Here is a 22,263-nt window from a genome sequence, read left to right on the forward strand (position 1 = left end):
CGCTCCGGCCACTCGGCGGTTACCAGCTGGTCCCGCCCGCCCGACGCGGGCGCCGCACAGCCAATCGGCGGCTGCCACACTGCGGCCCGAGCCGGGCTGGGGGGTTGGGACCTCCGGGTGCAGGTCCGCCTGGGCCAGACGCGCGATCGCAGGCTGAGGGTACGTGGTTGCCGGCCCGGTCTCCGCAGTCCCCACCGAGCCCCGACCCTCCTGGCCGCCCCCTCGCCTTACCTCGTCGCCATGCGCCTCCGCCGCCTAGCGCTGTTCCCAGGCCTGGCGCTGCTCCTCGCCGCGGCCCGCCTCGCTGCTGCCTCCGATGTGCTGGAACTCACGGACGACAACTTCGAGAGTCGCATCACCGACACGGGCTCTTCTGGCCTCATGCTCGTCGAGTTCTTCGCCCCCTGGTGAGGCCACTCAGCCGGGGCGGGAGAGGGGCGGCCGGGTGGGCAGGGGGCGAAGGCGCGGGAACGGTTGGGCCTACGCAGCGTCGGCGCCCTCCATCATTCCGGAGAGCCCGGCTGCGGCCGGCAGGTTTTCCGCCCACGGAGACCCGAGCTGCCTCGCCGAGAGCGGAGAAGTCGGTGCTGAGCCTCCTGGAAGCGAGAGCCGAGAAGGAGAAAGCGAAGGCCCCTCTCGCGCAGGGCCACATCCTTACCTCGGTGCTCTTGCGGCACTTCCTATTTGCAGAGGGTTTGACCACCCCCTCCCCCGCAGCTTCGATGGTGTCTTTAGAGTTTCTGCGTGAGTCAGTGCTACTGTTTTCCGTTCTACAGACTAGGCTTCGCGAGGCCTTATATTGGAACCTAACGTTTCACCAAATGCAGAGGCCCTGCGCCCCAGGGTACTTCCTTTCTTCTTGCCCCAGGCAGCCGTTGGTTTCTAGCCAAGGTCACTCAAGTGGCTGCAGAATGGTCATTTGTGCTTCCTTAAGGCAGGCAGTTATTTTGTCCATCGCCTGGTGCACACTTTCTTCGTTCAACTGATGCTTCTCAGCACCAGCAGAATTCAGTTAGAAAGAGTAGATGGACAGAGTAATTCCACCAGAAGCTGTCTAAATGGTCAGTTTCAATTAGGATTTCTGGAAAATGCCGAAGAAGACCCCAATGAGAAAGTAAGCAGTGTTGGAGAAATACTCCACTTAAGGGTGACTTAACTAGGATGTAAGTTCCTTAGGATACAGCTGACTGGGGGTGGGGGTGGGGAGAGAGCAAATAGAATTTGTGGCTCAGGAAACTTGAATGTTGGCTTTTTTTTTTTTAACCCCAAGATATTTATCATAGCAAACAATGATTATCTTAACGCTGGTGATGGCTCAGTATAACCATGCTAATTACAGTACTTAATTTTTCTCCTGCTACAGTGACCCTTAATTAAAAACTATTTGTATTCAGAAGTCTAAGTAAAAGAAAGTTAGTGGATAACTTGCATTTACTTCTGTCAGTAACTCTGGTCTTCACTCTACAGGGGCTCAGCCGACTTGAGGGTACACTAGAAATCCTGTAATGAAGACCACCTGAACCAGAAGGGTGTGCTTAGCAACACATTTTCAACTTCTGATAGACTTTGCATCTAGGGTGTTCCCTCGACTAACTGGCAGTACTGGTTACACATCACAGGTGGTCCTTATACATCTCTAGAATTCACATTCTCTCAGAAACAACTGGTCTCAATCACATAACAATGACTTTGAGGGGGTGTTCCTGTAATTAGAATGGCTGTATGGAGCTGTATCAAAACTGGGAGGTGCCTGTGTGACTAGAGGGGTCAATATGAAGTGAATTGCTGGAGAATTGTGGGCTATCAGACTGTTAGTTTAAAGAAGATTTTTATTTTTACAATTGAGGTGTTCTCTGGTACTTTAAGGGCTTCCCTGGGGGCGCTAGTGGTAAAGAACCGGCCTGCCAATGCAGGAGATACAAGAGACTCTGGTTCAGTCCTTGGGTCAGGAAGATTCCCTGGAAGAGGGCATGGCAACCCACTCCAGTATTCTTGCCTGGAGAATCCCTTGGACAGAGGAGCCTGGCGGACTGTAGTCCATGGGGTTGCACAGAGTGGGACATGACTGAAGAGCCTCAGCACGCATGCACATGCTGCTTTAAATTGTTGCACGTGCTTCCCTAAGAACTGCACAGCCCATTGTACGCTAACTGTCCCTAAAGTTGGGTGGACCTCTGCTGTGGTGTCACCTTTTAACTGGTCTGGAAGGTAAAGAGTCATCCTCTGTAATGCCTGCAGGAAGGATCAGTTTGCTGAATGAGTAATTTGGAATCAAGGAAGTTACCTGTTGATGATGTCCTTATTTCTTCACATTCAGCTATTTATTAATATTTTAGCTGAAAATATTTTCCAGCTGCTATTATTCCTTTGTACTCTTGTTACATGTGAGATAGGAACAGTTAAAGAATCCTTGTTAAGAGTAAAATGGACCTGTTTTGAGCAAGTTGTTTTTCTCATTTGTCTTAGGGTATTGTTTCCACTTTCGTTTTACAAGTGAAAGTGACAGATATCTTTGCAGCTGATTCTGTAGCCTAATATTTCCATTATGGAGTCATCATCTATGTAATTTGGAAGAATGGGAGTATCTGAATTTCTGTGGGAATAAATAGAACTATTTAAATGTGATAATTTTTGAAAATTACTGGTCAGTGTGAAGTTTTAAGTCTTCAGCATCTGCGTGTGTTGTAGGTTTGTGCCCTGTCCTCTGGGGCAGTAGTATTAATTAATGATACTTGATACTGTTTTTATAGAAGAAGACTATGTGGATAGTATAAAGTGGAATAGTTAATATTTTTCTTACACATACTGATTTCTTTCCTTGGAATTCCCTCCTCCTCTCCCTCCCCAATTTGGTCTTTTCAATAGGATTTAGCTCAGTAGTTAATGTCTTACTTCTCTGGACCACTAACTGGTTGCTCCCTCTATTAGGATCTAATAATACTATCACCCCTGCCAGACTGATGTTTCTACAGGGTGAGGACTATATCAGTTTTTCTTCTGTCAAAAGCTAAAATAGCATATGGCACAGTGCAGTCATGAAGTAATGGTTGTTGGGTGAATATATGTTGGGATTCCTAATTTAAACTACCTGGATTAGTTGCTAGGTAGCATCCCTGAAGGTGAATGGGATTATTTGTGTTTTAGTATTATCCAGTAGTAGGTGAAAGAAGTAGTGGTAAAACTTGATGATCACCTTCAAAATCTACCTAAATTCTATTCCTGATGAATTTTAAAGAGGCAGTCTCCTCCACTGGAACTTGTCAGACAGGTCCTTCCTTTGGGTATTTGATGATATTGTGGATAGCAGCAGTGCTTAAGGCAGCGGTTTTCAGTCCCAGCCCAGTCCCTCTGATTATCTCCTGGATTCCCAGAGGAATCATTCAGTAAGTCCCAGGGTGGTGCCTCAGCACAGGGTTTTGGGTTTTTTTTTTTAATGCTTAATTGATACTTTGTATATGCATCTGTGTTGAGACCCACTGCTACTACTGCTGCTGCTAAGTCGCTTCCATCTTGTCTGACTCTGTGGGACCCCATAGACGGCAGCCCACCGGGCTTCCCCATCCCTGGGATTCTCCAGGCAAGAACACTGGTATGGGTTGCCATTTCCTTCTCCAATGCATGAAAGTAAAAAGTGAAAGTGAAGTCACTTAGTCGTGTCTGACTTTTAGTGACCCCATGGACTGCAGCCTTCCAGGCTCCTCCATCCATGGATTTTCCAGGCAAGAGTACTGGAGTGGGGTGCCATTGCTTTCTCCATGAGACCCACTTGTCTGGCCTAATTATTTTATACTATTCTCTTCAGATGTTTAAAGGTAGCTGAAGTGAAACTATTCATAAATCTGTTGCCTCATTCTTTTTGGACAATTACTACATATGTATTCAACAGAAATCTCTTAATACGTATAACACATTGTCTCTTAAAAAAAAAAAAAGCCCTTCGTAGTTCTCTTGAATGAATCATTCTTACTAGTAATTTTACTTTTGCTCTACTATTCCCTTCTGTAAAATACCCTATCCTGTCCTGTATGAAGCCTTAAATCTTTAAGACCCAGATCAGTTCCTTAACACACATTCATTTTTAACCTTTGCACCCCTGTATTATGTTCCCAGAAGCCTAGATTTCTCAGCTAATTTGGTTATTTTTAATAATCATTTGGGATTTGTGTATTTTTGTTACAATGCATGTGCATGAATTTTTTTAATATATTGTGGAATACAGAGGATATAATAATACCATATTTTATGTCTCACAAAGTGAGAAATGCTACCACTGAAACCATGATGTGATTGCAAGACATATCCCAGTTTCTGATGTTCTAATGCAGTAAAATGTGCATCTGTGAAATACAGTATAAGGAATACCATTAATTCACCACCTGCCCAGTCTGAAAAATAAAGCGAGGACAGTTGAAGTTTCCTGTGTACCCTTTCCCCAGGTTACACACTTCCTTGTCCTGAATTTGTTTTTTATCATTTGGTTCTTCTATACTTTTAGTAAATATGTCTGTGACCCTAGTTCTGTTCAGTCACTCAGTCATGTCTGATTCCTTGCAACCCCATGGACTGCAGTACGCCAGGCTTCCCTGTCCTTCACCAATTTCCCGGAGCTTCCTCAAACTCATGTCCATCGATTTGGTGATGCCATCCAACCATCTCATCCTCTGTCGTCCCCTTCTCCTGCCTTCAATCTTTCCCAGCATCAGGATCTTTTCCAGTGAGTCAGTTCTTCTCATCAGGTGGTCAAAGTATTGGAGCTTCAGCTTCAGTCATTCCAATGAATATTCAGGGTTGATGTCCTTTAGAATTGACTAGTTTGATCTCCTTGCAGTCAAAGGGACTCTCCAAGAGTCTTCTCCAACACCACAGTTCAAAAGCATCAATTATTCAGCGACCCTGCTGCTAAGTCACTTCAGTCGTGTCTGACTCTGTTCGACCCCATAGATGGCAGCCCACCAGGCTCCCCCCGTCCCTGGGATTCTCCAGGCAGGAACACTGGAATGGGTTGCCATTTCCTTCTCCAATGCATGAAAGTGAAAAGTGAAAGCAAAGTCGCCCAGTCATGTCCGACTCTTAGCAACCCCACGGACTACAGCCCTCCAGGCTCCTCCCTCCATGGGATTCTCCAGGCAAGAGTACTGGAGTGGGTTGCCATTGCCTTTTCCGTCAGCGACCCTAAGCAACATGTTATAGTTTTTTTTAATATTACTCTCTTTCTGTGTCAGCTTTCTAGTGATTATTTTTGAGTAGCACTTCTACGGACCTTGAAGAATATAAATTCTTTATTTTGTTTTAAACAAGTTTTGGGGGGCAAAGTGTTTCAGAGTTACTTATTCATCCATTACTAAATGTGTGACTTTTGACTATGAAATATGTCAGCTCAAATTTCTTCCTTGTTTCCTTCCTTATGTTTTCTGATTCTATTTTTGCTGTCTGTGGGGAGGTCAAAGAACTACGCACCTTCTCTAAGGGATCCCTCTGCAACCTGTTGGTTTTTGAAGAGATGATATATAGTGGTGCTAGATCTGCGCTGATATACTGCTCCCCACATTGCATGTACAGTGTGCCTAAGGGATTGGTAGGGCTTCTGGGCAGAGGAGCAGGTGTTATAATGGCCCTCTGGGAAAATACTCTAATTGACATAATGCTTTATCCTCATGAGCTGTTATAGTCAGGTGAACTGTGTAGCCATAAAAATCAGGCTTGCTTCTTAGGTACATCTTTTAGATTCTTTCCCATTATAGGTTATTACAAGATACTGAATATAGTTCCCTGTGCTATACGGTAAGCCCTTGTTTACCATATAGTATTGTGTATATGTTAATTCCAGATTCCCAGTTTATCCCCCCACCCCCATTGCACTTTTAATTGAAGATAGATGCTGTTCTGGACTGAGCCAGTCCTATAGAGTAGATCACAGGCTTGAGATAATAGTACCTTTACTTCTGAGGGATCTGATTAACCTTACCAGTACTGGATGTTGTTCAGATGATGTGTTTTCTTTTGGAAGCAGCTATTAGTCAAAAGTAGTAGTATAATTCGAAGTCCTTCCTAGAGAAACAAAATTAACAAACTTATAGGATATATAAGCTTTTTCTTTAATATATTTACGTAGGTGTGGACACTGCAAAAAGCTTGCCCCAGAGTATGAAGCTGCAGCTACCAGATTAAAAGGAATAGTCCCATTAGCAAAGGTGAGTATAGGCAAATTCTTCATTAAAGGAAACAAAGTATTTTAAATAGTAAGTGGTTAACAATTAACATTGATTTTCTTTGTTCATAATTGCTAAGAAGAGAGAAAAGGAGGTTCTGGGCAAATACACAACTGACTATTAATTATGGCTTTGAAAGATTAAAAGTGGTGAAACTGGGAAATACTGGTGTAATAAAAAAGTAAGATATATGGTAAATTAGAAGGGGCAAATGTGGAAAGTAAAATTACAGTAGACAAGGTTAGAGGAAAATTATCATTGAGTAAATGAGTTCCCTAAATTACCATACGCTAGTCACAGTGATGGGAATAGGAAGATGACAAGAGGATGTTAAATGAGTAACTGGTCAACTGTAAACTTAGTATTTGCTTTTACAGTCAAAGTAATGCTTCCAGAATTTTGTCATTGTTGTGTCGCAAACTCCTAGTTGCTCCAGTCTAAGAGTTCATATCTTACCAGTCTCTAGTAAATAATTCATACCTGTATAGGGCTGTTTTTGAAAACTGATTTTTTTTTTAAATTTATTACTTTGGCTGCGCTGGGTTTTAGTTGCAGCAAGTGGGATCTAGTTCCTGACAAGGGATCGAACCCAGGCCCCCAGTATTGGGAGCATGGACGCTTAGCCGCTGGACGATCGGGGAATTCCTGAAAGCCACTTTTAATCCTGATGTTCTATGGCAACTTGCCATAGAAAAAGAGTTCAGTGCTTGCTTCGGCAGTACATATATTAAAATTGGAACGATACAGAGAAGATTAGCATGGCCCCTGTGTAAGGATGACGCCCAGATTCATGAAGCGTTCCATATTCTTTTACAATACCATATGTAAAATGGATAACCAACAGGAATTTGCTGTATGGCTCAGGAAACTCAAATAGGCTCTGTATCAATCTAGAGGGGTGGGATGGGGAGGGAGATGGGAGGGAGTTTCAAAAAGGAGGGGATACATGTATACCTATGGCTGATTCATGTTGAGGTTTGACAGAAAACAGCAAAATTCTATAAAGCAATTATCTTTCAATAAAAAATAAATTAATTTTAAAAAGAAAAAGAGTTTCTGTCATGACTTTGTTCCTGCCTCATGTAGCTGTAGCCTACGTTACTGGAGATACATTACTTTTCTGAACTTCAGTTTATGTTAAGGCATTGAGATCATTCCTCAGAATCTTGTGTAGATTAAATGAGGAAATACATGCAAAGTGCTGGCTGCATTACCTTGCTTGGAAGAAATGGCTAAATAGATGGAAAATTGTTTTTCGTCTTCCTGGTAGGTCTCACTAGATCTATCTGTCATGTTTTAGTTTAGCCCAGATTCAGACTAGCTCAGGGAGCTTGTTTAAATATCAGTACCTTTGCTAATAACCATTTGTGACTTGCTAAATCAAATTATACCCCACCTGATGGTGATATATCAATCCATACATCCCATTGATGATAGTCATTATCAAAGTAAGCCATTATTACTAATTTAAGTGATTTATCTCTCACATATTCTGAGGGACGGGGAAAGGGTGGAATAATTGCTTTAGACAGTAGAGACTCCCAGAATAGAATTTCAATAGTCATTTGTGCATTTTATATGAGGCCCAGGAATCTAAATTTTAGAGTTCCTGTTAGGTGGTTCTGATGTAGCTAGACCAACACCAGTCTGCCTTTAAAATCTAGTGTCTGTGGGATGTGTGTCATGAATTGCTTGATATTTTGATTTGACCACTCTTCGTGTTTTGGGAATGTGGGAAAAGCCTGCAGTAGACTTTTGGATAATAAATGGTTCATGTATTTTCATCTTTAGGTGGATTGTACTGCCAACACGAACACCTGTAATAAGTATGGAGTGAGTGGATATCCAACCCTGAAGATATTTAGAGATGGTGAAGAATCAGGTGCCTATGATGGACCTAGGACTGCCGGTAAGGAACCTGAATTACATTTTGGAAACTGGAACTCTTTGGGTCCTCTGTTCTTTGTAGTGGAAATGACATTTTCTATACAACATACTTAAAAATTCCTCATCTAAGAGGTCAATTTGGACACTTGACAAAAGACTTCTCTAACTAAACAGATTACGTAAGTAATATAGAAAATACTTGAGGTTGATTTATAAGGTTTACCAGGCATTTTTTTATTTGACAAATATTTATTGAGTACTGACTCTGGCACAGATACTATAGTATGGTGCCCAGAGTTTATTGATGAATAAAGCAGCCATGGTTCTCACTCTTATGATGCTTACATTCTGGGCAATGAAGGCAGCACACAGGTTTAAAAATATACATACATAGATAACCACATCACATCCATCAGGATAACTACTACTAAAAAAGAAAAGAACAAGTGTTGGCAAGGATGTGGCGAAATTGGAACTCTTGTGCAATGTTGGTGTGAACTTGACATAAAATAGTGCATGCAGCCACTATGGAAAACAGCACAGCGGTTCTGAAAAAAATAAAAATACAATTACTGTGTGATCCACCGGTTCCACTTCTGAGTATATACTTAAAAGAATTAAAAGCAGAGTCTGGAAGAATTATATAAAAATTGTATATAATACAATGGAATATTATTCAGTCTTAAAAGTTAGTTCTGATGTGCTGTGACATGGGTGAACCTTGAAAACATGCTAAGTGAGATACGCCAGTCACAAAAAGACACATACTGTGTCATTCCACTTGTACGAAATTCCTTGAGTGGTCAGTTTCCTAGAGACAGAGTAGAATGTGCTTCACAAGAGTGGTGGGGAGTTGTTTATAATGAATAGAGTTTCAGTTTTGCAAGATGAAAGCAATTGATTTCTGCAGTCTGGAGATTAGTTGAACAGTGGTGTGAATGTACTTGATGCCACAGAACTATATACTTTAAAATGGTTAAAATGGCAGATTTTATACTATGTATATTTTACCACAATTTTAAAAGTGTGTATGCTATGTTGTTATACACATCAATAATCTATATGGATAAGATAAATTCAGTTAGTTATAAGAGCATTAAAAAGAAAAATGAAACTATATGATGTGATAGTGATTGGGGGTGGGAGTACCACATTATTATAACGGTGATTAGGGACATAACCTTTGAGGTGAATGCTCGGAAGGAGCTAGCCATGAGAATATGTGGACCAGAGCTTTCCAGGCAGAGGGAAAACAGGTGCAAAAAGACCCTAAGACATCACTGAGCTTGATGTGTTCAAAGGACAGAAGGACCTTGTGGCTGGAGTATAATTAGCAAGGATGACAGGAGAGGTTTGGGAGGTAAATAGTCTGGCCCTGTTGGTAGGGCCCATAATGGATGAGAAAATATATTTTGGACAGTTTGATCTTGAGTCTTAACAATTAACTGGGCATATTTTAACAGCTAAGAGGAAGGTTTGCTCAGTTCGGGCATTTTAGGTGACGTGGAATTTTTTCAGCATGTATGATTGTTACTTGTACACAAAGCTCTACATAACATGGCCCCTGCCTAACTCGAATGTCACCTCAAGACTGTTTGACTTTAGGGCCTTTGTCCTGGTTGTGTTCACAGTCTGAGATGATCTTCCCCCATGTTTGCATGGCTTGACTCTTTTTGTCATTCAGATCCTGGCGTAAATTTCACTTCCCAGGGAATTGCCTGGTGGTACACTGGTGCTTTCGCTGCTGGGACCTGGGTTTAATCCCTGGTCAGGGAACTCAGATTCCACAAACTGGGTAGTATGCCATGCCCTACCAAATTCTCTTTCTACCAGACTATCAAATCTAAGGTAGCCAGCCAGTCATATACTTAACAGCCTCTTCATTCTCTGCATAGCACTGGTTACTATCTGATATATATATTTTAATATTCTTTGTTTAATTTGTTAGCTGTGCTGGATCTTAGTTGCAACTCGTGGACTTTTGAGTTGCAGGATGCATGCGGGATCTGGTTCTCCAACCAGGGATCAAACTCCCTGCATTGGGAGCCGGAGTCTTACCCACTGAGCTACCAGGAAAGTCCCACTATCTGATATTTTAAATTGCTTGCTTATTTGGGGATTTAGTTGGATATTTACTTATATTGTAAGCTCCAGGAGATCAGTAATAAAGTGGTTGCTCAGCACTCCCATTATACCTCTCAGAGAATTGTAAATACTCAGGGAAAAAAGTAACACTTTTCATCATACCCCTGAGGTAAAGTTCTTTGTCTGGAGAGGCCTTACAAATAGCTGTGAAAAGAAGAGAAGCGAAAAGCAAAGGAGAAAAGGAAAGATATAAACATCTGAATGCAGAGTTCCAAAGAATAGCAAGAAGAGATAAGAAAGCCTTCTTCAGTGATCAATGCAAAGAAATGGAAAACAACAGAATGGGAAAGACTAGGGGTCTCTTCAAGAAAATCAGAGATACCAAAGGAACATTTCATGCAAAGATGAGCTCGATAAAGGACAGAAATGGTATGGACCTAACAGAAGCAGAAGATATTAAGAAGAGATGGCAAGAATACACAGAAGAACTGTACAAAAAAGATCTTCACGACCCAGATAATCACGATGGTGTGATCACTGACCTAGAGCCAGACATCCTGGAATGTGAAGTCAAGTGGGCCTTAGAAAGCATCACTATGAACAAAGCTAGTGGAGGTGATGGAATTCCAGTTGAGCTATTTCAAATCCTGAAAGATGATGCTGTGAAAGTGCTGCTCTCGATATGCCAGCAAATTTGGAAAGCTCGGCAGTGGCCACAGGACTGGAAAAGGTCAGTTTTCATTCCAATCCCAAAGAAAGGCAATGCCAAAGAATGCTCAAACTACCGCACAATTGCACTCATCTCACACGCTAGTAAAGTAATGCTCAAAATTCTCCAAGCTCAGCAATATGTGAACTGTGAACTTCCTGATATTCAAGCTGGTTTTAGAAAAGGCAAAGGAACCAGAGATCAAATTGCCAACATCTGCTGGATCATGGAAAAAGCAACAGAGTTCCAGAAAAACATCTATTTCTGCTTTCTTGACTATGCCAAAGCCTTTGACTGTGTGGATCACAATAAACTGTGGAAATTGTGAAAGAGATAGGAATACCAGACCATCTGACCTGCCTCTTGAGAAATCTGTATGCAGGTCAGGAAGCAACAGTTAGAACTGGACATGGAACAACAGACTGGTTCCAAATAGGAAAAGGAGTACGTCAAGGCTGTATATTGTCACCCTGCTTATTTAACTTATATGTAGAGTACATCATGAGAAATGCTGGGCTGGAAGAAGCACAAGCTGGAATCAAGATTGCCAGGAGAAATATCAATAACCTCAGATATGCAGATGACACCACCCTTATGACAGAAAGTGAAGAGGAACTCAAAAGCCTCTTGATGAAAGTGAAAGAGGAGAGTGAAAAAGTTGGCTTAAAGCTCAACATTCAGAAAACTAAGATCATGGCATGTGGTCCCATCACTTCATGGGAAATAGATGGGGAAACAGTGGAAACAGTGTCAGACTTCATTTTTCTGGCTCCAAAATCACTGCAGATGGTGACTGCAGCCATGAAATTAAAAGACGCTTACTCCTTGGAAGGAAAGTTATGACCAACCTAGATAGCATATTCAAAAGCAGAGACATTACTTTGCCAACAAAGGTTCGTCTGGTCAAGGCTATGGTTTTTCCTGTGGTCATGTATGGATGTGAGAGTTGGACTGTGAAGAAGGCTGAGCGCCAAAGAATTGATGCTTTTGAACTGTGGTGTTGGAGAAGACGCTTGAGAGTCCCTTGGACTGCAAGGAGATCCAACCAGTCCATCCTGAAAGAGATCAGCCCTGGGATTTCTTTGGAAGGAATGATGCTAAAGCTGAAACTCCAGTACTTTGGCCACCTCATGCGAAGAGTTGACTCATTGGAAAAGACTCTGATGCTGGGAGGGATTGGGGGCAGGAGGAGAAGGGGACGACAGAGGATGAGATGGCTGGATGGCATCACTGACTTGATGGACGTGAGTCTGAGTGAACTCCGGGAGTTGGTGATGGACAGGGAGGCCTAGAGTGCTGCGATTCATGGGGTCGCAAAGAGTTGGACACGACTGAGCGACTGATCTGATCTGATCTGATAGTAATTACTGTCCCTTTGCAGGCCCGAGAATTGTTACCTGATTCAATGTACCTATTTTTAGAATGTATTCCTTTGCCTTCTGGTTGCTGCACACAGGCTTTTTCTACCTAGTGCTGGGGTGCCTCTCTAGCTGTGGCGCACGGGCTTCTCGGTGCGTGAGCGCGGGGCCCTACGCACAGGGGCTCAGTAGCTGCGGCTCTTGGCCCTCAAGCATGCAGGCTTTAGTAGTTGTGGTGCTTGGGCTTACTTGCTCCTCAGCATGTGGGATCTTCCCCCGACAAGGAACCAAACCCTTGTCCCCTGCATTGGCAGGTGGATTCTCACCTACTCTACCACCAGAAGATGACATTTTGAGTGAAGACCTAAAGGAGGAGGAAGTGAGGAAGGAAGCCAGGTGGTTATCTGAAAGACTGAGGCAGAGAGCAGCGTGCACAAGGGCATCGTTTATGTTGTAAACACTTCACTACATGACTGGTAGGGATATAAATAAGTACTGTCTATTTGGGAGCCAGTTAAACAGTTATAAATGCATGTCCTCTTTTTGACCCAGTGAATCCACTTTTAGGAAGTTACCCTATAGATACACTCAATCATGTGTAGAAGGACATTAGTACAAGGTTGTTTATGGCAGTATCATAGCAGCAAGAAATTGGAAACAAATGTTCATCAACTGTGGCTGGTTAAATAAATTATGTTACATCCATACAGTGAAATACTATGTGGCAATAAAGAAGATTGAGATAACTCTTTATGTTTATTGACGTAATTATCTCTAAATTGTGTTAAATGGCAAAAACAAAATACAGAACAGTGTACATGTATGCTGCCTTTAGAGGAGCAAAGAAAGCATGTCTGGAGGGATATATAAGAAACTGATGTTTTATCCTGTGGGGAGGAGACTGGGTAACTAGGGACGGAAGAAAACGTAATTGTGTATGTTTTGTAACTTTTCGAACTTTAAATCATGTGAATGGTTGGTTACTTTTCAAAAATTATAAATTTGGGTTGCTATCATCTTTTGTCTTTTAAGATGGAATTGTCAGCCACCTGAAGAAACAGGCTGGACCAGCTTCAGTTCCTCTCAAGTCTGAGGAAGAATTTGAAAAGTTCATTAGCGATAAAGATGCTTCTGTGGTGGGTAAGTAGCAAGTTTGATTGTGCCACAAAATCGTCAACATGGTTTCAAAAGTCCTCTAAGTCTGAGTAAACAATCAAGTTAAAACTGTTTAGGAAGCCTTGTGGGCAGTTAAAAGACAACTGGCAAAACTAGGTCAGCATTACTATTAATGTAATATGGGGGGAAAGTGGTTTTATTTGAGTGGCTTGGTATTCTTACAGATGTAAGGATTTAGTCAAAGAACTAAAAGAGGAATAGCTTTAGTTTTTCCTGTTGCTTCTTAAACTCCTGAGATTTAACTCAAATAATAATATAAGACTGAAAATGGGGTTTTAAAGGGTGAGGGTATAGATAAATGATAAACCTCTGTAGCTGCTACTTCACAGTTGTAGAAGAATTTACAATTTAAGATTGAATTGCTGGCTTTGTGTGGCTTTGTGTGTATTTTTACAGCAATCTTTGCTTTTTCAGATGTTATCATATCTTATTATTTTTAAAATAACTTGAACCAGTTAAACACATTCTACATCTTGAGTGTTCTTTGTTTTGTTTTAAATGTGTTGTATAATACATTTGACTTAAATTTAAACATACAGTCTTGTGCTTCTCTTAATCTCCTCGTTATTGTAATAAAACTGATTTTCTGGCAGTAGAGGATGGTTTATCATTTAAGTTTGACCAAAAGTCACTTCTTATCCAGATTTTATTCATTCTGTGTATGTGTTTTATTTTTTTAGGCTGTTCTCCGTCTTTGTTGCTATGCAGACTTTTCTCTAGTTTTTCCTCTAGTTGCAGGGGCTACTCTCTGGTTACGGCGCAAGGACTTCTCATTGCAGTGTCTTCTCTTGCTGCAGAGCATGGGGTCTAGGGCACTTGAGCTTTAGTAGTTACAGTTCTCGGGCTCCAAAATCTAGGCTCAGTAATTGTGGTGTGCAGGCCTAGCTGCTCTGCGGCACGTGGGAGCTTCCTAGCCTAAGGATCGAACCCATGTCCCCTGCATTGTATGTGGATTCTTTACCTCTTTGCCACCTGGGAAGCCCTGAGTCTGTATTTTTTACAAGGAGTTAAACCATAAGTTGACATTTAATAAACACTTTACTAGATTTGAAGTTCTAAAGATATAAGACATAGAAAAAATATGGTGAATTAATTTACATTGTATTTTGACATACTGCCTTATTTACTCCTCTGACACCTAAAATAGTCCCCGAAGCGCTAAGGAGTTAAGCAGTATGCTCAAAATTTTCAACTGTGAAAATCTAGAATTAAGACTTGAACCCTGACAAATTATCTCCCTCAGCTTCCTCAAGAACGTTTTTTTTTAAGGGTAGAGAAAGAATAGTTCTCCTAAATATTTTGTTGAATATCCTCAGTAGTCATGGCAAAGCAGAACTGATCCTTCCTATCTTGCTTTGCTTATCCATAATAAAGGCTTTGAAGAATAGAGGAGTTTTAAAGTTTTGAATATGTCTCAGCACTTACTGTTTCTTCCTTGTGTTTGACGTTTTCTGTATAGGTTTTTTCAAGGATTTATTCAGTGAAGCTCACTCTGAGTTTCTAAAAGCAGCCAGCAACTTGAGGGATAACTACCGGTTTGCACACACCAATGTTGAATCTCTGGTGAACAAATACGATGACGATGGAGAGTAAGTAACTGAGTTGAATGCCCTTGTAGATATACACCTTGACCAAGTACTATTGTGTGAACTGGTGTTGTTTTTATTTTTTTAAGATTATTTTTTAATCTTTTGGCCATGCTTCATGGCATATGGGATCTTAGTTTCCCAATCAGGGATCAAATCCAGCCCCCTGCATTGGAAGGTGGAATCCTAACCACTGGACTGGACTGAACTGGTGGTTTTTAAGCCTAGTTTTTCCAAAAGCTTTATTGAGCACATATTAGGCAGTAGGCTAAGTTCTGGAAACTGTTGCTGCCCTTGAGGGGCATCTAGTAGCAGGAGATAGTAAATATATTTAAAAATACAAGTGTCAGTGAGCATTACAGGTATTGTGATAGAAATTAGGCAGAGTACCAGAAGTACATAGGAGGGATCAGGAGTAGTATCAGGGGGAAAAAAATCATAGAGAAACTCACTCTTGAGGTGTATCTTGAAAGATAAATTTTTCTGGCAGGTTATGGTGGGGGATAAAGATTATTCCATGTAGAGCAGCAGGAGGGAAGGCCTCGAGATGTGAAATAACCTAGGTGTGTTGGAACCTGTATTACTGCTGAAGTATTGTTCATAGATGAGGTCATCGTGAAAGGTAAGGTTGGAGAGGTCAGCAGAGACCAAATTAGAGAAGACCTAAGTGCCATACAGAAAAATGTAGATTTTATCTTTTAGACACTTGAGAGCCATTGAAAGACTTTGAGCTAGAGAGTAATGTGATGAATTTTGTGTTTGAGAGGAAAAGTCCCTGGCACTCATATAGTGGACGTTTGAAAGGGGAGGGATGGCAAAGCAGTCAAGAGAGTCTAAGGGTGGCACACAAGGAGGTTAAGCTTTACACGCTATACGTGGCGGAACTAGGGTAGAACCTTTGCTGCTAGACGATCTGGCTGCAAAGTTGTTGGGCTTTGCCATGAGGCTCTATGCTCATTAAGCACACCACATATCAGCTTGTTAACCTTAGATTTGTTCACTGTGTCCGCCTCTCACACTTGCCATTAAAGGTGGCAATCAGCCTCTGATCAGAAGTCTTATTTAGAAGACCTTATGAGAAGGGTGTCCTAAGGCCTTCATGTGTATCCCAATGCCATATCATCATTAAAGATCATATCTGGAACTGATTTCAATTTTTTGACAGCAGCTGCTCTGAAACTTGGTCAGTCAGTCAGTTCAGTCGCTCAGTCGTGTCCGACTCTTTGCAACCCCGTGAATTGCAGCACGCCAGGCCTCCCTGTCTATCACCAATTCGCGGAGTTCACCCAAACTCATGTCCATCGAGTCGGTGATGCCATCCAGCCATCTCATCCTCTGTCGTCCCCTTCTCCTCCTACCCCCAATCCCTCCCAGCATCAGAGTCTTTTCCAATGAGTCAACTCTTCACATGAGGTGGCCAAAGTATTGGGGCTTCAGCTTTAGCATCTGTCCTTCCAAAGAACACCCAGGACTGATCTCCTTTAGAATGGACTGGTTGGATCTCCTTGCAGTCCAAGGGACTCTCAAGCGTCTTCTCCAACACCACAGTTCAAAAGCATCAATTCTTCGGCGCTCAGCTTTCTTCACAGTCCAACTCTCATATCCATACATGACCACTGGAAAAACCATAGTCTTGACTAGACGGACCTTTGTTGGCAAAGTAATGTCTCTGCTTTTGAATATGCTGTTTAGTTTGGTCACAACTTTCCTTCCAAGGAGTAAGTGTCTTTTGATTTCATGGCTGCAGTCACCATCTGCAGTGATGTTGGAGCCAGAAAAATAAAGTCTTCCACTGTTTCCACTGTTTCCCCATCTATTTCCCATGAAGTGATGGGACCAGATGCCATGATCTTAGTTTTCTGAATGTTGAGCTTTAAGCCAACTTTTTCACTCTCCTCTCTCATCAAGAGGCCAACACTGCTTTAAAAAGTAAAAGTCTTAGATTTAGATTCTTGGTTGCCAGCATGTTTGTATTAGGTCCTTTTTCACTATGTAGTTTCCCTGTATGCTATGAAAATACCTGTGTTTTAAAATTGACATAAAGTTCATAGTTAATGTTGGAAGAGTTGAGAGGGGGCTATAAGGACTTAAAGGTGCTGACACCTAGCCCAAAACAAGTGATCTAACTATATATGGGTGTGTGTAGTATGGAGAGGAGGAATGAATTGAAGGAGAAGCAAAAGCAAGAGGCAAGATATTAATGGTTAGAACAGTGATATTTTCTGGGAATGTTTGTATTAGATACAAATCTGTGACTCAGAACCAAATTGGGGTTCAGTGTTATCTGAATAAAAGGCTAGAAAGTAAAAAGGAATTTCCTTCAAATGTTCAGTGGAATGAGGAAAACTTGGCTTAGGGAGAGAGGCAAAGTATTACCAGCAAGGGAAAATTATGTGAACTGGATTTACTGGGATAGAAAAATCTAGAACCAAAAAATTTCTAATGAATTCAACCTTAACATTATCTATAATCATATAGAATTATACCTATAGAATTTCTATAACTGGAAGGGATCTTATCTATATTTTCTCTATTGAAGTAATTTTCTTACTGTATGGGAGAGTTGAATTTTCAAGGAGAGTGTCAGGGCAAGGTACCTTCCAATAAGAGCAAGTTCTACTTTCTCATATTTGTACATATTAGGGCTTTGGGGTAAGTTGGGTACTTTTTTCTGTTGTTTTTAAAGGTTTGGAAATTGTCTACTCTAACCCCCTTTTGTACTGATGTAAAAGCTGAAGCGCTGAAGAATTAAACTGATAGCTGGCCCAAAATCTTTGAAGTTAGTTGGTAGAACAAGAATTAGAACTAAGGTCTCCTAACTTTCCAACCTAGGTTTATTAAAACCAATTTTTGCATTTGAGATTAAAGTGGTAAGCTCCTTAGCGTTGATGAGAGGATCATGTTGTAGATAGTTTGAGCTTTAAATAATAAAAGGTGGGAGATAGTTCTTCTGCTGTCTACCTACTAAATTTTTTTTTTAAGGGGTATCACCTTGTTTCGTCCTTCCCATCTGACGAACAAGTTTGAAGACAAGACTGTGGCATATACAGAACAGAAAATGACCAGTGGGAAGATTAAAAGATTTATTCAGGAAAACATGTGAGTACATCTTTATACTTTTTTTGGCCTTTCTTGGCTTCATTTTAGTTTTTTTTAATCTTGGTTATTAAGCATACTATCAGTTACTTAATGTTAATTTCATAATATAGATAAAAACCTGCCAAATTTGATGATGGATTCTGTCATTTCAGTTTTGGTATCTGCCCTCACATGACAGAAGACAATAAAGATTTACTACAGGGCAAGGATTTACTCATCGCTTACTATGATGTGGACTATGAAAAGAATGCTAAAGGTTCCAACTACTGGAGAAACAGGTAATAAGAATAATTTTTCCCCTTTGTAGACAAATTTACACAGTACATAAACAGTTTCTTCTAACTATCCTTTTACCATGTGTGATCATTTGAAGCTATAAGGACAAATTATTTCCAAAAACTATCGGGCATAATGTCCTTTAACACATTGTGCCTTGTTGCCCATTGAGACCCTCAGTGCACTTGATCCTTAGAGATTTTCATTCTGGATTAGTTATTAATGCCTGCAGTATTTTATATTATATAATATGGCAGCATTCAGTGGGAATGGACTGTTTGCTTGAATACCACTAGTTTGGCAGTGAAGTTCAGTAGGACATCAGAGTGCACCATAATCCTATGTCAGTGCACAAGAATACAAGTTCACACTGATTCCAGAGGGCTGCAGGGACTCTTAAATGTTGCTTTCTACTTTCTTGCTTCTTGGTTTCAGAAGTGATTTACCATCCTGGTGTACTCTTCGCATAAATCTCCCTTGTTTCCCACAGAGTAATGATGGTGGCAAAGAAATTCCTGGATGCTGGGAAGAAACTCCATTTTGCTGTAGCTAGCCGTAAAACCTTTAGCCATGAACTTTCAGATTTTGGCTTGGAAAGCACTACTGGAGAGATTCCTGTTGTTGCTGTCAGAACCGCAAAAGGAGAGAAGTTTGTCATGCAGGAGGAGTTCTCGTGAGTTACAAGTTAGCGTGGGTTTGGGATTTGATTCTGCAAAGACACCGTTAAAGCCTTAGACACTACTGAGGATGTATAAAGAAGAACATTGGAATGTGAAGCTAGGTGAAGACCCATGACTGTCATTTTTCTCAATTAGTTATAGATATATTTTAAGGATCATGATTCTTAATAAATTTTGAAAAGCAAAAAAGATGGCAGCTTGGAATTCTTACATGACTATTTCCACCCTGCCATTATATATAGTAAATAGAGAACACTAGATAGCCTCTTTGAGACTGATGTAATTTCAGACCAAACCAGTCCCCTCCCATCCCTACAGAATGTCTTTGTTCTTGGAATACCACATTGGCCTAAAGTAAACTCAGGAAATTGGAGACATCTTAAGACAAAATCAGACAGTTTTGACCATCACCTTCTGAGACTTCGGGAGATTAAAACAAGAGAAAATTTTCCTGTGAGTGAAGCCAGTAAAACAAGATACCATAAATAGGCACTGTTCTCCAGAGCAACAAAGTAAGACCTGGTTCTTTTGCAGAATTGAATTTCCAGAAGGACCGATGTGTTCTTCTTTCTCTGACCTTTCTAATCCACAAAGAACACACTAGAAATACAAGAAGGTGGTGGTTTCTTATTCAGTCTGTAGTTCTGCATATTGAAAAATGAGGGCTCCCTTTTTTTTTTTTTTTTTTAAACTTCCAGTTACTTCCTAGGGTTGAAACTTAAGCTAAAACAGAAACAATTAAGCTAAAGTGGAAACTATTCTAAAAAACTGCCTTTAGTTCTCTCATTGGTAGGAGTATGTTCACAAGCTCATCCTTGCCTTTCTAATACCAGGCGTGATGGCAAGGCTCTTGAGAGATTCCTGGAGGATTACTTTGACGGCAACCTGAAGAGATACCTGAAGTCTGAGCCTATCCCTGAGAGCAATGATGGGCCTGTAAAGGTGAGGGGTTCACAGGGTCCTCAAACCCCTACACAGCTGCCTCTCCTCACTTTTTTATTCCCAAAATGCTGGGTCTAAGTGAAGATGAGGTTGGCTGTTGAGTTCTGTTTTGGTTTGTCCTTACGTCTCTCATCATAAATTAAGCATTGGCAGAGCTCATAATGCTTAATAGGGGAATTTTATGATATTTGTATTAGGGCTCGGTGACTTTTTGGGACAGAACAAGCTAACCCCTGAGAGTAGTTTTAACATTGTTGCTGTAAGATTATTTTAAGGAAGAGTTGGGTAGCACTTGTTCCCTGTGATTTCTTGAACTTAGTCTGATAGGTGACAGACATGGGAGTGAGTTGCTTTCTGGGGAAATGGTAACATCTTAATAAAGCCTGTAAGTGCAAGTTGGGTTTCAGTAATGTACTTTGAGTGGCAACACAACCAATTTGAGAGGGATTGAGTCCAGAAACAAATACAGCTCATGAATGTATTCAACTGGCCTTACCAACTAGAGAATCTTCTGTGTTTTCCAGGTAGTGGTAGCAGAGAATTTTGATGAAATAGTGAATAATGAAAATAAAGATGTGCTGATTGAGTTTTATGCTCCTTGGTGTGGTCACTGTAAGAATCTGGAGCCTAAGTATAAAGAACTGGGAGAGAAGGTAAGTGTGAAGTATATTATACAGTTGAATTTGAGTTGGAAGTTAGCATTGGCTGTTGATTAATAGTCACCCTAATTAGTTCACAACTTAGGCACTGGTGGATTTTCTTTCAGCTGTCTCCTATGTGCTGTCTCCTGACTGCGTTCTGAGCCTACTCAGTGCCTTAGATACCTGCTTTAACTTTCCACTCCTCAGACTCAATCTAGATTATGATTAAAAGTACTTTGGCTTCTGAATTTGGTAATGGCTTATATGAATTCGTTATATTCCTCCATCTTAAATCACTTGTCTTAGCTGATGTCTTCCTTAGGCCAGGTAATTTTGCAGGTGTCTGTATATAGTCTTAATATGTAGGAACCAAGAGCGAAAAGGGAAGTTTATGGGAAGTTTGATACTTGTGAAAGTATCACTACTCTTTCCATCTCAGCAGCAAAACCTATCCAGCTGTTAATGGTTTTAAGTCCTAAATTGACTGTGTCCCTCTGTCACTGAAAACTTGAAACTTAAAGACCTAACCTTTTTATTAACAGCTCAGAAAAGATCCAAATATTGTCATAGCCAAGATGGATGCTACAGCCAACGATGTGCCTTCTCCATATGAAGTCAGAGGGTAAGTAGATTAAAAGCTGGTAAAAGTGTCTAGGCAATTGATAGGAAAAAATGAGCTTGTAAACCATGTGTGTATTGGGCATGGTTTGGAGAGTCCTCATATTCCAGTTGAACACAGAACCACCAGTGCCTTCCTGGCTTAGAGTTTGTGCAGCATGGGCCCTCATGACTGCCCCAGACCTGTGAGCTCTCATATTCCTGTGTTCTAATAGGATGTAACCTCGTCACTGATGGACAATAGTATCTGGTCAGATTAGAAATCATGAAGAAAAGTTATTCCTAGAAACAGTTATTAGGGAAGTGTACATTAGAGTTACTCTGAAATTTCATCAACTCTTTCTTTTCCCAGTTTTCCTACCATCTACTTCTCTCCAGCCAACAAGAAGCAAAATCCAAAGAAATATGAAGTAAGTGCATTGTCTTATCTCCCCACAAATACAGACACACACATACAGATCCAGTTCTTTAACTGAGTTTATATAAGTAGAAACTCAACTCTCATGGTCAATATATGTGGTTGCTAATGTGCTTTTTAAAATACAAAAGGCTTCCTATTGAGGGGGGAGAAAATCCACAGTTTTTTAAAAGGTTAAATTTTCAGAGTTATCTTTCTGTTTTCAGGGTGGCCGTGAATTAAGTGATTTTATTAGCTATCTAAAGCGAGAGGCTACAAACCCCCTGTAATTCAAGAAGAAAAACCCAAGAAGAAGAAGAAGGCACAAGAGGATCTCTAAAGCAGCAGCCAAACATCATATCACTTTGTCAAAGGACTTTTCCACCAGAGATGGGAAAACCAATGGGGAGGACTGGGACCCGTATGGAATTACTGCCTCTCAGGGCTGAGAGGGCAGAATGGTTATAATCTGAGTCCTGTTAAATTTTCTCTAAACTGTTTCTTAGCTGCACTGTTTATGAAAATACCAGAACCAGTTTATGTTTGTGGTTTTGGGAAAAATTATTTGTGTTGAGGGGAATGTTGTGGGGGTGGGGGGAA

General features: G+C 41.0%; 1 protein-coding gene and 1 non-coding gene across 2 annotated transcripts; both read left to right on the plus strand.

Annotated features, from left to right (window-relative positions):
* The first annotated feature begins 100 nt into the window (after positions 1-100).
* PDIA3 (protein disulfide isomerase family A member 3) lies at positions 101-22,163 on the plus strand. Its single transcript, XM_070358836.1, has 13 exons — positions 101-407; positions 6,113-6,191; positions 8,001-8,118; positions 13,281-13,388; positions 14,884-15,013; positions 17,993-18,109; positions 18,262-18,387; positions 18,876-19,058; positions 19,899-20,007; positions 20,532-20,660; positions 21,191-21,270; positions 21,619-21,676; positions 21,891-22,163. The coding sequence occupies exons 1-13, from the start codon at positions 241-243 to the stop codon at positions 21,951-21,953; spliced, it is 1,467 nt and encodes a 488-aa protein (XP_070214937.1). The 5' UTR covers positions 101-240; the 3' UTR covers positions 21,954-22,163.
* LOC138984537 (U6 spliceosomal RNA) lies at positions 6,913-7,019 on the plus strand. The gene has a single exon (XR_011461823.1). It is a non-coding gene; the product is annotated as a U6 spliceosomal RNA (small nuclear RNA).
* Positions 22,164-22,263: the final 100 nt, after the last annotated feature.

This window comes from Bos mutus, chromosome 21 (assembly GCF_027580195.1).
Source record: "Bos mutus isolate GX-2022 chromosome 21, NWIPB_WYAK_1.1, whole genome shotgun sequence".
Classification (NCBI taxonomy): Eukaryota; Metazoa; Chordata; class Mammalia; order Artiodactyla; family Bovidae; genus Bos; species Bos mutus.